At 48.3% G+C, this 14806-nt stretch overlaps 1 protein-coding gene across 1 annotated transcript; it reads right to left on the reverse strand.

The window, feature by feature from the left end:
* Positions 1–1775: 1775 nt before the first annotated feature.
* On the reverse strand, positions 1776–10502 carry LOC144732906 (histone-lysine N-methyltransferase SETMAR-like). The gene is made up of 5 exons (XM_078614569.1): positions 10344–10502; positions 8984–9093; positions 6452–6724; positions 5069–5400; positions 1776–4758 (listed from the first exon to the last, which is right to left on the reverse strand). Exons 2-5 carry the CDS (start codon positions 9080–9082, stop codon positions 4437–4439), a joined length of 1026 nt encoding a protein of 341 aa, XP_078470695.1. The 5' UTR covers positions 9083–9093; positions 10344–10502; the 3' UTR covers positions 1776–4436.
* Positions 10503–14806: the final 4304 nt, after the last annotated feature.

Here is a 14806-nt window from a genome sequence, read left to right on the forward strand (position 1 = left end):
TCTACAGCCACGCGATATAAACGTGGCTGTTGCCTGATGAAGCCTGTTGTGATTACTGCGAAACGTCGTGCTCAGATTGTACATGTTGTGGCTTGGCTCTCCAACACACCCGTGGGTGCTGTACTAGTACACTACACTATACACTACACTATACACTACTCTAGACTATACACTACACACTAGTGCTGTACTAGTACACTACACTAGACTATACACTACACTATACACTACACTATACACTACTCTACACTACACACTAGTGCTGTACTAGTGCACTACACTACACTACTCTACACTACACACTAGTGCTGTACTAGTACACTACACTATACACTCCACTATACACTACACTATACACTACTCTACACTATACACTACACTGCTCTACACTACACACTAGTGCTGTACTAGGACACTACACTACTATACACTCCACTATACACTACTCTACACTATACACTCCACTATACTATACACTACCCTACACTATACACTACTCTACACTATACACTACTCTACACTATACACTACTCTACACTATACACTACACTATACACTACTCTGCACTATACACTAGTGCTGTACTAGTACACTACACTATACACTACTCTACACTATACACTAGTACTGTACTAGTATACTACACACTAGTGCTGTACTAGTGACGAATTGGCCACGTTCTTTTCACGTGACAACCCTTACTAGTTAGCTGTGTCGGGTGGTGGCGGGTCTAACGACACATTTACGCGATCTCACCCAAAAAAACCGTGTTGTGGTTGTGCACCTACGAAGGCCGGCACGGCACACGAGGGGGTGGATGGCCAATGCCACGCCCGGCCGCCTTTGTCTCTCCCGAGTGGCGATGTTTGCACACCGCGACAGGCACTCGTTTAAGGCTGAGTCGACCTAGGGGGAGGCCAATGACCCGTTCAGATAATCGTCACCGGTGTTGGCCGTGAGCGGGAATAATCAAACTCGGGTCGCCGGGATTCGTCGGGCGGCGCGCTAACCGCTGCACCACCGCTCCCCCGGGGAAATCGTACACGCCACACACAATGATGATGCACGATGAAACAATGACACGGGCGCATCGTAGCTGAAGCCGACACCGATCTCCCTGCCACCACACCGGCACCCTGCTCTGGCGAACATTCAGCAACCAGAAATCCGCAAAGACGACAAACCACGACTGGACATCTGTCACAAAAAAGAGCTTCATCGCTTATCGGATTCCTCCATTATAAATATTCTGATTTTCACATACACATCAATGACCTTGACCGCCTACTCAAGTCGTCATCCCACCCCTTCTGGGATCTCGCTGCTGCTGCTGCTGTCACCATCCTAGAATCTCACCACCCAGATCCGGAACAACGTTTGCTGCTGTGACAACAGTGGAACAACGCGGACGTCCACAATATATGTACCCCCTCGTTCGAGAGCCAAACGTCATCATCATCGCACCTCCTGGAGGGCTTCGAGATTCCTCCTCGAAGGTCTCCGGCGGAACCATCAACGGCACCGGAACATCAGCAGGACAATGTGCACCACGACCGCACTCGTTCGAGATTAATAAAGACGCAAGCCACAGTTGTGTGTGACTGTGGCCATGCAACCCAAACTATGGACCATATAATGAACCCTTAGAGACACGTAGATATACATTAAAGACAAGCCACAGTTGTGTGTGACTGTGGCCATACAACCCAAACTATGGACCATATAGCAAACCACTATAATCTGCGCTCCTTCAACGGAGGAAGAGGCACACAATGTAAATTACACAGCAAACGTTTGTGTATTTTGAATTGTTACGTTCAGATTATATCGAGGAAAGTACATGCCCCATCTTGTTTACGCTGCAACACACAAACCGAGAGTTTCGAGGTCACACGTCATTAGTTCTTCATCACGGTTCATTAACCCAAAGTGTCACGACCACAAACAACACGCATTATCACAAACACAATTACAGATGCAGGGCAGAGCACATTGCTACGTAATTTTGCAAATAATGACCATGCACTGCATTATACCACGACCCCTCTTTGCGAACTTTCAAATGCAGGTGGTATATGCATTCGGATATTCCTTTCTTTCAGTGCAACGTTGTGGTTCAATATCATTTTTTCAAATCATTTTAGCAAGAGGTCGCCCGATGGCTCAGAGGTCAGAGGGCTGGACTGGAACGGCTGAGAATCTGGGTTCGATTTTCAGTGTGCAGAGTTTTCACTCCATCACCACGCAGGGTGCTGTGGAGTCATGTTGTGCTGCAGTTATGGCACGTGAACAGTTTCATTTAATGTGTACTCAACATGTTACAGGGTGGTACAATGCACTATGAACTTGGTGACCTGAATGCGACTCCTGGCTATGGGTGATCACAGAAGCGTGTGGTGGTATCTGAACCGGTCCAGGGCATCAACAAAAATCCCAACATTCAACCCGAACTGGCCAATGTGGTGAAGTATCGTCAACACACCCCGACGACATCAAGGCAAGTGGTGACCGTCATCCAACATTTGAATCGGCCAGTGGATAAAAAAACAACACCCACTGGAGTCTGAACAGACAACCACCACCTTTCTTCAAACTTTTAACTGAAAAGTGCGCAAACTGTGTGAAGAGAACTGACGCACATCGGCCTTCTCCAGCCACAGTCGCACGCAAGTCACGATACCAGCAACCATCATCAGCATTATCATCTTCGGTCACAAAGGCCAATGGCAAGTGGACGACAGTTGATCATCGATTATCCGGCGTGCGATTATCCCGCTTCCAACATTATCCAGTGGTCCCGGGCCGATCCGGCGAAACTGGTAAACCGGCGATCGTCAAACACATGTTGTTGAAACAAGAGCGTCATAGTACTGTACGTACATCACCCCATGATGAGATTGGAATGGTACAGTTAATACAGTACCTTTTTACAGTATGTTGATTTATGTCTATTTGTATGTTTATTTTTGCCAATCCTAATATATAAACACCCAGCTCTGTGATTCTGTCATTCTGTGATTAACGCGGCACGGATTGGTTGAAGTGAACCACGTGACCGGGACCAAGCAGCCAACCAGAGGTGCGCCCCTCACAAACATGTACGCCCCGGAACGGGTAGGATGACGTCCCCGACACGTGCGTCAGCACGCACGTATGGGCGGTGACGTCAGCTCTCTTTCGCAACACATCAGCTGCGTTCGTGTGTAATGACGTCACGCCTCCAACCACGACAAGCGCGCAGCCTGCGGTGGCCCTTCATCCAGCAGTGCATTTGAACACTAAAAAAAGTACAGTACTCATGTACAGTGCTAACTTTTTCCACTATGAAAGTTAAATTATATAACACACAGTTCTGTGTGTCATTCTGTCTGTCATTCTGTCACTAACGCGTAAACTTGCCGAAATATGTATATAGAAGAAACTAGGTGGTTGGGGGCGCCACAGGTGGCCCCCAACAACCTAGTTTCACATAGTAAACAAATGAAAAAAATAAAAAAAACATACACGCCACCTAAAAACATGTAGTACAAAAATGTAAAAAAATAAGATATTTTAAATCATGATTAGTGATTATCCTGTTATTAAAAATCCGGCGCCCCCAAAGCCGCCGGATCGATGATCGAATTTTATTCAAATAACACAATTAAGCGCATAACACAACAATGACATATGGTTAAAACAACAATTTACTAGCTCGCATAGTTCTATCGTAAACGTGCTCCACGCTCACAAAAAAAAGTGCAAATGCGCTCATAGTTTACTGTTGCCTACAAGAATGGAAGTTCCTGTGGCGTTGGCGACACAACGATTTGCAACTCAGGCCACCTTCACAAAAAACAGCTTCTCAAACTCAAGTCCAAGTAAGGGGGTACGTGTTTACCAATCGCCACACGCTTGTGACGGATGCTGACACGGTGTAACGGTCAGCACACTGGACTTGCAACCCAGAGGTCTCCTGGTGCAATCTCCCAGCACGGCAGTCAAGACAACGGTCCGAGTTTCGGTAAGTAAAGCGATTGTGGGGAAACCCTGCCACGAGGTGTTGCATTGAGCTATGTTTTGCTGCGTGATCGTGTTGGTCGATTTGTGGTGCTGTGGTGGACAGCAGAGGGCAGTGCGGTAAAACCCACTGCACTCTATCCTCTGCTCTGCACCTACATGAACCCGCACTGACCAGCAAGGTAAAGGTTATTGGGAGCTATATGACCGTAAAGTACAGTTATAAAGCCCCCAATAATCTGCATGACGTTGTTCGGCATGACATCCGACATTTCACTCCCCGTGCTCGGGGAGTTAATTCCGTTGCGGAAAAAGCTCTCGGCACGTGGAGAGCAACGTCGGACATCGTACCGCCGAACGATGCGCGGTAAGACCTGAGAACGCACCCGAGGCTAGTGCGGCACAACCGCTAAAGTCTCCGTCGCAGCCTTTTCTTATCACTGCGTGTCTGCGAAGAGCGTGGGATCGAACGGGAGGACGCCTCGGCAGGAGGGCGCGCCGCAGAAGCACGGCTTCCGCTGGCCCGCGACGCCGTCACCGTCCTCACGACCTCTCCGGTCCTCCAATGGGGCGCCGTCCCCGTCGTCGCCGGCATCCGCGCCGGTTTCTCGTCCGCCGGAGCGAGCGCCGCCGTCGCCTTCTGGCCGCCACGAGGGTCCGCACGCTTCCGCGGCCGCGCGCGAGTTTCGGAATTCTCCCGAGTAGTCGTAGCAGAGCTCCTCGCCGTCGGCGATGTCGCGTGCAGCGAACAGAGCCAGCCTGCAGGAGGGGGGGGGTAAAGGTCGGACGAATGTCAGCTCGACAGTCGTGCGTTGTTCACAGTGCGGTAGCGGTCAAGCTGCATGAGTGCGCTCATTGATGCAAGACAGAGGGACTCTGTTGTGGGCACATGACGTGAAAATTACGTAACGTTTTGGAGTCGTCCTCTGATACGTGTTCATTTTTACACATACACACATATTGTTGTATAGTTGCTAAGCACAAGAGCAAAGGCACAAGAAGCCAAGCCGCCGACTTTGGTGGTTTCACCGCAAGGGATTGGGGGGGGGGGAGGTCATTTAACGGCGACCTTGGCAACACGGAGTGGACGCGGACGAGCGCCATGACGAGGTTGGGCTCGCACGAGTGGTTGAGAAAGCGACCCACGTTCCCGACGCGCTCCGGGTCCACGTAGGTGCTTGTGGCCGGGGCGACCCCCCGGCCGTCCCCGGCGTGCTCCCGCACCGCGATCAGGTAGTTGATGGCCCTGCCGTCACTGCCCCACGCCTGCCGGACGGCCCGGCACCGGGCCTCGGCGGCGCCCAGCACCTCGCCCACGTACTCGCACACGAAGCACCCGCGACCCAGCGGCTCCAGCGTCCGCACCGCCCAGCCCTTCCGCGCCGTGCGGAACACCTGCAGCTGGGCGCGACAAGCGTGCACGTGGGCGGCAAGTAAGGCCCGAGCACTCTCCCTGTGTAACGTTGAACTTCTTTCGCGCCGATCGTAGCCAACCTGTGCTAATCGGAGGTGCGGAGGAAGGACAACAAACTAAACACAAAAAGCAGTTCTGGCATAAACACGGGAGGTGTTAAGATGTTCAAACACCAAATAGACACCTATTACAATGCATCAAGTCCGCATTAACCACACACATTTGTGGTAAAAGAGGCTGTCTCTGGTGTAGGCCGGTCAGTTTCAAGGACAGTGCATACACCACCAAAGCATATATTGGCATTTTATCACAAGCATATTTCGTTAATTCAAGCTTGATGCCTTGGTCTATTTGGTGTGTAAACATCTTTCCAGCTGTATTTGTCAGAAAGGGTAAATCCTTTTTAATCATACAATGAAGTGTGCCATAGATATGTGCACGTGGGCATTTCAGAGTTTGGTCTCGAAGGTGGTAAAGGTGCAGCCCCGTAACGGCTCTGCTCACACCGCGGCCGGTGGAAGGGCCTCGAGAAGAGGAAGCCTCTCGAAAGCCCCTCCAGAGGTTACTTTTCCCCTTCTCTAGAACTAGGTGGGATTACGATCACTTCACTCCACCACACACGCGACCTGCCGATCGACTGTGGTGTATCCATTAATGCGTTTAAAACTAAAAAAATATGAAAAGGTAAGAAAAAGGCACCACTGAAACTACTGAAACGTGTTAGTTAATTCGGGAATGTAAAATCCATAATTCCAGTAGCGAACATGCGCTGCTTGGCTCGTGACGTCTCTGCGTAGTCAGGACGCAGAAAACAAAGTCAGCATTACTTTGTGGGAACTTCAAGTCTTGAAGGATCATGATGTCGCTCACAGCAGTGCATGGCCACAGCTCGAGAGAAGGAACGTTTAACGCGCAGCCTCGCCCGGAAGACCACGCTTGCATTGCAAGCCGTTGCGAAGACCCGCGTGCTGCATCATTTCAACCGGTGATAAAAGTTACGGCCCTGATAGTATCCCCCCCCCCCCCACGCCAACTCACCCGTACCGCCAGTCCCTTCTGCACCACCCTGCTGGGGCACGCGTCTCCGCAGCGGCACAGGGGGTTGCACTCGAAGATGGGGCGCGCGAATCCGGCATCGCCGACGAGACGCCCGGCGGGGTCGTAGCACGCCGCGCCGTCGCCACCGCCTCGGAAGCACGGGCACGCGACGGGCGACGCGTCGCAGCGCCCGTCGGCGCACTCGCACCCCGGCAGCGTGAGCTCGCCCGGGTCCACGGCACAGCCGGGGCCCCGCACGTAGTCCGGCGTGTACTGCACTCGTGGGATCGTGGCAGAGAGGGGGAGAACGGACGAAGGGAGCAGAGGATGAAGGGACGTCGTCAACGCGGACGAATGAAGCGCGATGGGAGCCCGGGGCTGCTCTCGTTCTTGGGGGACTCCGCTTTGTCGATTAAATTTTTTCCCTTGATTGTTTTAACATCACCGATGACAAATGCTCCGTCAACGGTTACTTACCTTCGTTATTTCAGTTCTGGTCTTGAAATGTGATATATACGAATTGCAAAGCTACGTTTATTTAAAATGGACAAAACTATTTTAATGTTGGTATATAACTGGTAGTCATACATATCGTGGTTCTATGGATTAAATTAACAAATTAGACTATAGGATTTTTCATCATGCTAAAGTATTGCGTTTCAACCATTATAAAATATATTCTTGGTTCTTTCGGTGAAGTCAATAATACAAATATTATTTATATTATTTTATTATTTCCCTTCTACGTTACTTTACCGAAAGAACCAAGAATATGAATCCCTGCAGTCACGAAATCTTTAAATCATTATAAAGTAGTTTTTATTTTTTGGGGTACCTTAAAACCAATGCTCCAGGCAGTAACCTCTGTGTTTATCGTGCAGGTAAGAATTCGTTTTGATTTGTATACCTTGTATGTGTAGGGGTTCATGAGCGATAGCAATAGGTTCATGGGCAGGCGGTTAGATGGACTGTTACGTGGCAGGATCGTGAGAGATGGCAGTGGCTTGGAGAGGCCTTCAGCCAGCAGTGGATTGACCTTGGCTGACGATGATGAATCAGATGCTTGCTGCTATATGTTTTTGGTGGTATCGTGTGATGCACATGTCCTATTTTCGGTACATATCTTCATATGCAGCTGCAATAAGATGCTATAAAAAATCCGAAATGTTATCCAATTGTATTGTATGTCATTTCAACCATCGCAAATGATTATACACAAACTCGATTTACAGTGTAATCAGCAGAACACTACACGTCTTCTGTTCCTATGCAACCAAATCCAGCAATCACCTAGCTTGGGATTTCTCCAACTCGTCCTTGTGACCCACCACCCCAGTAAACATGCACCGTTGGGCCAACGTTGGAGCAACATTAGACCATCTTTCCATGTTTACCAATTTTCTCCGTTCAAATACAACATTAAGTCGTTACATGCTGCACATGCCTCATGATTGCTAAACCGTTGCATTCATGTGGTGTGGAGAGTGCTTCCTTAAACAGCGTACTTTAGGCTCTCCTGGGAGGCACACGTGTTCAATACTTAAGTGGAGTTTTCTGCTCATTACAAATTACAAAAAAACCCCAAAACTAAATAAAGATTCCACTGTTGAGGAAAGTTTTGTTAGGGAGCACCTATTAAAGCAACCATGGTGCACTGCCGATTAGCACGGTTGGCTACGTACGGTCCGAATGAAGTTCTACATACATACTAGGGGATGGTGTTGCCAGGATCATGCCTGGCTGCCTTTGTCTCCCCAATACTTATGTTTACACGCCGTACCAGGTGATCCATTCAAGGTTCACTTGACCTCGGAGAGGCCCAGAACTGGTTCAGATGTTTGTCAGCGATGTTGGCCACGGTCAGAAACCAAACTCAGATACGTTGTGTTTGTTTCACAGCGTGCTAACCACCACTCCAGCCACGTACTTAACGCACGTACACACACAACATCTCTGAATCGGTGCTCTCCACAATCACGTGGAATGTGTTTCACAATCATTAGGTACGTGCATCTTGTTAGATACATTCTCAGTAATCGTGAAACGTTGGGTCAACGATTCCAACTACATGCCAGCGTTGGGCCAGCGTTGGCATGTTCACGGGGTTGGTAAATATCTATGGGGACCTTTTTGGCAGTATCAAGAATTCTAGATTCATACTCTTAGCTCTTTCGGTAAATTCACGTAGGTAAAAAATGAAATTAAAATTAATAAAAAATAAAATAAAAATCACGACGTTTTGGAGGCAACACAAGTCTCCGTCATCAGGTGGAACCGTCACAGCCAGATTTGCTGCATCAAGTGAGGCAGGGATTCAAGATGCAAGCTCTTAAATACCAGTTAAAGGGGAGGAGAGGGGGGGGGAGCTTACGACAGAGACAGCCTTCTTGATGGCCTTGTCTCACCACCAGTGTTAGACCAGATAACGGGGTTGGTAAACCTGAAAAGGTGTACCGTGGTGGGGAACGCCAGGCCTGGCATTTGAGAAACCCGGACACAAGGCATGCAAGGTGTGGTTCATCAAGCAGGTACCTGTATGCAAGGTGGCATCTCACCATCCACATCGTTTGTCAATTCAATGGGAAGACTTTCCAGTCCCTGGGCCACGTCCGTGCATGCCCCACGAGACATCTCCACGACCCCTGTGCACCAACGTGAGACACATTACACGGGGTGACACCGCTTTGTTTGAACGTGCACAGTGACAAAAGTGCGCGGCTGTGAGCTCATTTGCGAATGAGCTTGTGCATCGATGCAGCATCGCCAAATCACGTGAACTTTAAAGCGCAATCTTTCATTCCAAATAACGCTCCTAAATCCTCGCTCTGCCTTTAATTAGGGCCATTGACATGAAAATCAACCTTTCAATTGCATTCGTATATGTTGATATCTTCGCTGGTAAATACCGCACAGTATTCTAGTGATGTATGCTCCTGCGCTTCATTGTCACGCTTTGAGCGAGCTGCAGGGCTCCCTCTAGCGGGGATGTTATGCAGAGTGCAGCTAAAAGCTAAACTGTACCATGGAAAGTTACAGTTCGAGATGGGGCGATTATTAGATTTGCAGTCGATCATCGATTATCCGGCTGCTGCTTTCGACGGTACCCGGACCGATCCGGCGAAACCGGCAACACCGCTGCAAAGGCGTCACAAAACGAAGTGGCGAGGCTTGATTTCAATGTCAAATATTATATACGGTAGATATTACACTACATGAGACAATACAAATACTGCACGTGTATACATCACCCCTCGCGGAGTCGTCGAGAATGGAGCGGTAAGTACGGTGCAGTAAATGCAGTAACTTTTTAAAGGATATTTTTGTGTGTATGCTTATTTACACAAATGTGATCAAGTAAACAAATGTAAACACTAACAAAAATATATAACACCTTAAGACATGCGATGTAAGAATGTGCAAAAAAAATCTGTTTTAAATCCTGATGAGTGATCTCTAGAATAATCTATGATCGATTTGTATTTATAAATCAATCCACCACACTCGTGCTGTGGTCGATTACCGACTTTGGAAAGTTCAATCGCCTCCACACCCTGCTAACACCCCCCCCCCTCGTCACACATCGTCACACGTCACAAATGTCTTACCCCCCCCCCCCCAGGTGCGTGACGTCATTTATGGACGGCCCCTTAGATTGCGTAAAAATGTGTCGTTAAACCCGCCACCACCCGACACAGCTAATTGGTGAGGTCTGTCACGTAAAGGGAACGTGCCAGTTCGTAAGACGAGTACAGCAGCAGCACGCAGCGATGTGTTGGGGGGTAAAAGCGACGGACATTGACGCCGTAGCTCGCGAGATGCAATCCGTGCCGCTTTGGCGAGAGGCTTTGCTGCACTGTGACACCGCGCCGTAAAATCACGAACACCCCCTCACCCCCGAGTCACTGCATTGTCATCTCAGCAACAGTGCGTCTGATGGCGGTTTCGTGAACGCGGGAGATTGTTATCTTTGAATGAAGCGTCACTTTAAAACAAACGAAAGGCAAAAACAACACGGAGCAAGGAGCGCCATCACCCACCACCACGTGGCGCCCGATCGTGCCGGACTGTACCACCTGGACACAGGGCGGGAGGGGTGGGGGAAGTGAGATGGACAATAATTAATCGGCGTGTTTGTTTAAATAAAGTTGCGATGCAATTTGGCAGTGAAGTATTATTTATAAAGTAATTATAATGGCTTGTTGGCAAAGTTGGGTTAAATGTGAGCTGTGTGTGGAGTTTTTATTGATTTCATATTTGGTTGTGTCGCTCTGCCCACCCCCCAGCCCGAGAGGAGTGCTTGGCGTTTCCCACTCGTCGAGGGCGGGGTGATGGTGACATCACTCAGAAAGAAAATCGATCAGCAATGTCGCCTTCATACATATCAGTGTCCCCGCATACAAAATATGTTTTTTTTTCTTACACAGTCCATCAGCAACACGGCCTTCTAAGAGCACATTATTTTAGCTGCTTTGATACGCAAACTCTGGACCGGTGTTGACATTTCAGTGTCTCATCAGCAGTCAGTCAGGCTCGCTTGTACCAATATTTGTCAATTGACATGTTATTATGGGCATGGGTCCTGGTTCGATAAGACTTTGGCAACCACTTTGGAAGTTCAACGTGGTTATTCTGACTTAACTGGTTGCCGCTGTAACATTGGGAAATGTCCTTCATTGGTTCAGGATTGACCAAAATGTATGAATTTACTTTTCAACGTCCATTTCAGAGTCGAGGCACTAATTTAAAATGTGTGGCTGATTGACGCAGGCCACTGGGTCCAAATATTGCACCAACATTTTAAACCTAAGCCAAGATTCCATTGATGGTAAACGACTTAACAGATGGGCTGTACGGGATATGAATGTACGGCTACGTCGTATATCCGACGCTTGGGACTGGAATATAGATAGTTATGTGAAAGGGTAGTTTTTGTGAACATATCTCAAATGACTGACTCCAAGTACAAGCACTGCTCCGAGTGTGGGCGGTTAATTGGTCAGGATGGATATGCGACGTTGGGCTGTACTGCATTGGAAAGGGGCCGTCTATAAATGACGTCACGCGATTTTTGACGATTTTTGACCCCCCCCCCCTTCGTCACACGGCGTCACAAAAAGTCAGACCCCCCCCCCCCTCAAATATGACGTGACAAAGCTCTGCCCCCCCCAAAAATAAACATGCTTCAAATCGCTTTAAACTATTGTCATTGTAGTGCGTATTTAATGTGGCGCCGCACTCTGATGTTGTAGGAGAAAACATTTATTAAAAAGTCTATTTAATTAAGTAGAACGTGTTGTCTATATTTATTTAAAGTTGCGCATTTTTACGTGACGTCACATTTCTCAACCACCTCGCGCCCCCCATCGTCACACATCGTCACAAATGTCTGACCCCCCCCCTCCCCCCTAGGTGCGTGACGTCATTTATGGACGGCCCCAAATTTAGACCTCCCAGTGAAAATGACACACATTGGCGAGATGTTAACTAACCCGCCTGGTATGCAGGAGGTTATGGGTTCAATCCCAACCCTGACGCCTGTATATTTGAAGTTTGTGTGTCTCTCTACCCGTGGTCGTGTGGACTTTTCTCTGGGTCCTCCGGTTTTCCCCTCCACATTTAGAAACCCGCGTTGAGACTATTTGGCTGCTCTGAATTTCGACATGATAAGCCACTTCGTTGTGCCATAATGTGTGGCCAGGTCGCTTCTGAAAAAGAGCTACATAACTCAGTTGGACCTTACCTGGTATAGTAAGCAGAGCATTAGCATGGAATGCCATCATCACACTGTGAAAACAACCCTGGACGGGTCTGCAGGCCCGAATTAGCTGTGAAACCCAATGATTATTTACGTGTGCGGATGTGATTGAGTGGTATTCAGACCAACCTTTGGCGGTTGCATAAGCCTCACGTCTCTGATTTTCGTCTGCAAGGGTGCACACAGGCGCCTCTGTGGGAGCTTGGCACGTCAGTGCCCTTGCATTGGTTACTTTAAAAGTAAGAAAGGGCTCTTTGGCTAAACTGCCCCAGACAAGGTGAAAGGAATGTTAAAACAAATTTCTCTGGCCACTCATCTGGATTTTTGCTAAATGTGACTTCTTTAAATAAAAAAAAACGCTTCTCCAATAGTAACAAACTTTTACAGTATTTTTCTAGATTTATATGCGGTTAGAATGAAAACTGAAGGAACTTGTTTTTTAAGACTGATGCAGTACTTTGCTCCCCGTTGTGGGAAATGTACATAAATTATTTGCTTTCTTAAATCTATTTGTCATCATATGTTATCCAGGAAAGTCTCACCGAGTCTCAATGCTCACTTTTCAGGATGGTCTTGTGTTAAGATGTTTGGCCATTTCAAGCAATGTACGTGTATACAGTACGTACAATGGTAACACAACGGCATAGGCAAATTTACAGACCCACTTGCTGTGCTACCATCAGAAAATGGAAGCACAGCAAATGAGATCATGATCGGAGTCGGGGGTTGTGGAAATTATTCTGGGGGAATAGCTGAGATTATTCAGTGGTTTCTGTAAACATTTGCCATGATCCAAACACCTGAAAAAACAACAGGGCAAAGTATGCACATTTATCATTTGTGTCTGCACATGTGCTTGAATTACACCCGACTGTATGCTGTTTATGCCTATTACCAAATCTTGTCAGATTTTGGAAGCTTAGGCGTGGTTGAGGCTGGACAGTGGTTAGATTTCTAGACCACATGGTGTGGCTTGTGCCCTCATCCAGCAGTGGATTATATTCATATTGGCTTTTACTTTTGTGCAATATACAAGCGTACGACATAGTGTTATGGTGGCTTTGCACACCTGTGATCCAACAAGGGTTGATGGGTCACACAAATGTCGTGAAATTCCCAACCCATGGACATCGATGTTGCCATATTAATGTCTTGGCAGGGTATTATGGCAGTACAGAAAGTGGATTCATTTCCATCTGCACTGTGTTACCCCGTTCTCCGGGAGCTCCCGTTTCCTCCTACATTTATAAGAACTAACACGAATTATGGGAGTTGGCCAAACATGCTAATATAGGACCACATAGCGTGGGCGCTGGCTCTGGCTGCCTTCTCGCTTGGCTGTGGTTTCCTTCGCACTTTTCATCATTCTCTCTCCGAGAGTGAATGAAAATGTATGCATTACAAATTCTCAATAGTATATTGTTACATTATTATACGTGTATTCGATATTAACATTTAATATGCAACTGATCAATATTAAAGGTCCGCTTACTCTGTTGCCCTATCGTAAATCAATACAATGTAAAATCACGGCAATATTTGCATTATTGTCGTAAAAACGTAATTTCAAATATATTTTAAATAACAACTGGTCTCTCTATTCCCGGAATGAGAGCTATGTCCGTATTTTTGATGCTAAATCAAAGCCGTTCACCGTGGGTGTTGGACTCCGCCAAGGGTGCGTCTCGTCTGCACTCCTGTTTGTGATTTTCATGGACAGAATATGAAGCCGCAGCCGAGGTTTGGAGAGTATCCAGTACGGGGGCATGGAGGTGACATTGCTGCCTTTTGCAGATGACGTTGTCCTCTTTGCCTTGTCAGTCTGTGATCTCCAGCGCGCACTTGAACAGTTTGATGCCGAGTGTGAAGCGGCTGGGATGAGGATCAGCACCTCCAAGTCTGAGGTCATGGTTCACACCCGGGAGACGGTGGAGTGTGCTCTCCAGGTGAGGGGTGAACAGCTGCCCTTTGTGGAGGAGTTTAAGTACCTCTGGGTCTCTTTCGCGAGTGACGGTCAGTGGGAGTGGGAGATCGGCCGGCGGATCTGTGTGGCGTCCGCAGTGTTGCGGGCACTGGGCCGTTCCGTGGTAGGGAAGTGGGAGCTGAGTTCTCGAACGAAGCTCTCGGTTTATAGGTCGACTACGTTCCCACCCTCACCTATGGTCATGAGCTGTGGGTAATGACCGCAAGGATGAGATCGCGGGTACAAGGAGCCATAATGAGGTTTCTCCGCAGGGTTGCCGGGCCTCACTCTCTGTGATCGGGCGAGGAGCTCGGTAACCCGGGAGAGCCTCTGAGTCGAGCCGCTGCTCCTCCTATGGATCGAAAGGAGCCATTCGAGGTGGTTCGGGCACCCGGTAAGGATGCCCTCCGGTAGACTCCCCATGGAACTCTACCAGGCAGCACGTCCCACTGGGCCAAGACCCCGGGGCCGGCCCAGGACACGCTGGTGGTGGGACGATGTCGCTCAGGTTGCCTGGGAACGCCTGCGAATTCCCCAGGAAGAGCTAGAGTCCGTGTATAGTAGTGTGTAGTGTAGTAGTGTATCGTGTAGTCGTGTATAGTAGTGTATAGTGTAGTAGTGTATCATGTAGTTGTGT

Source organism: Lampetra planeri, chromosome 44 (genome assembly GCF_965212315.1).
Source record: "Lampetra planeri chromosome 44, kcLamPlan1.2.h2, whole genome shotgun sequence".
NCBI classification, from domain to species: domain Eukaryota; kingdom Metazoa; phylum Chordata; class Hyperoartia; order Petromyzontiformes; family Petromyzontidae; genus Lampetra; species Lampetra planeri.

Coding starts and splice junctions, on each gene's coding strand:
- LOC144732906 (XM_078614569.1), bottom strand. CDS start 9,082: ATGTCTCGTGGGGCATGCACGGACGTGGCCCAGGGACTGGAAAGTCTT. Junction 6,725..8,983: donor AGATGCCACCTTGCATACAG/GTACCTGCTTGA, acceptor CCACGAGTGCAG/TACACGCCGGACTACGTGCG. Junction 5,401..6,451: donor AGAAGGGACTGGCGGTACGG/GTGAGTTGGCGT, acceptor TGTCGCGCCCAG/CTGCAGGTGTTCCGCACGGC.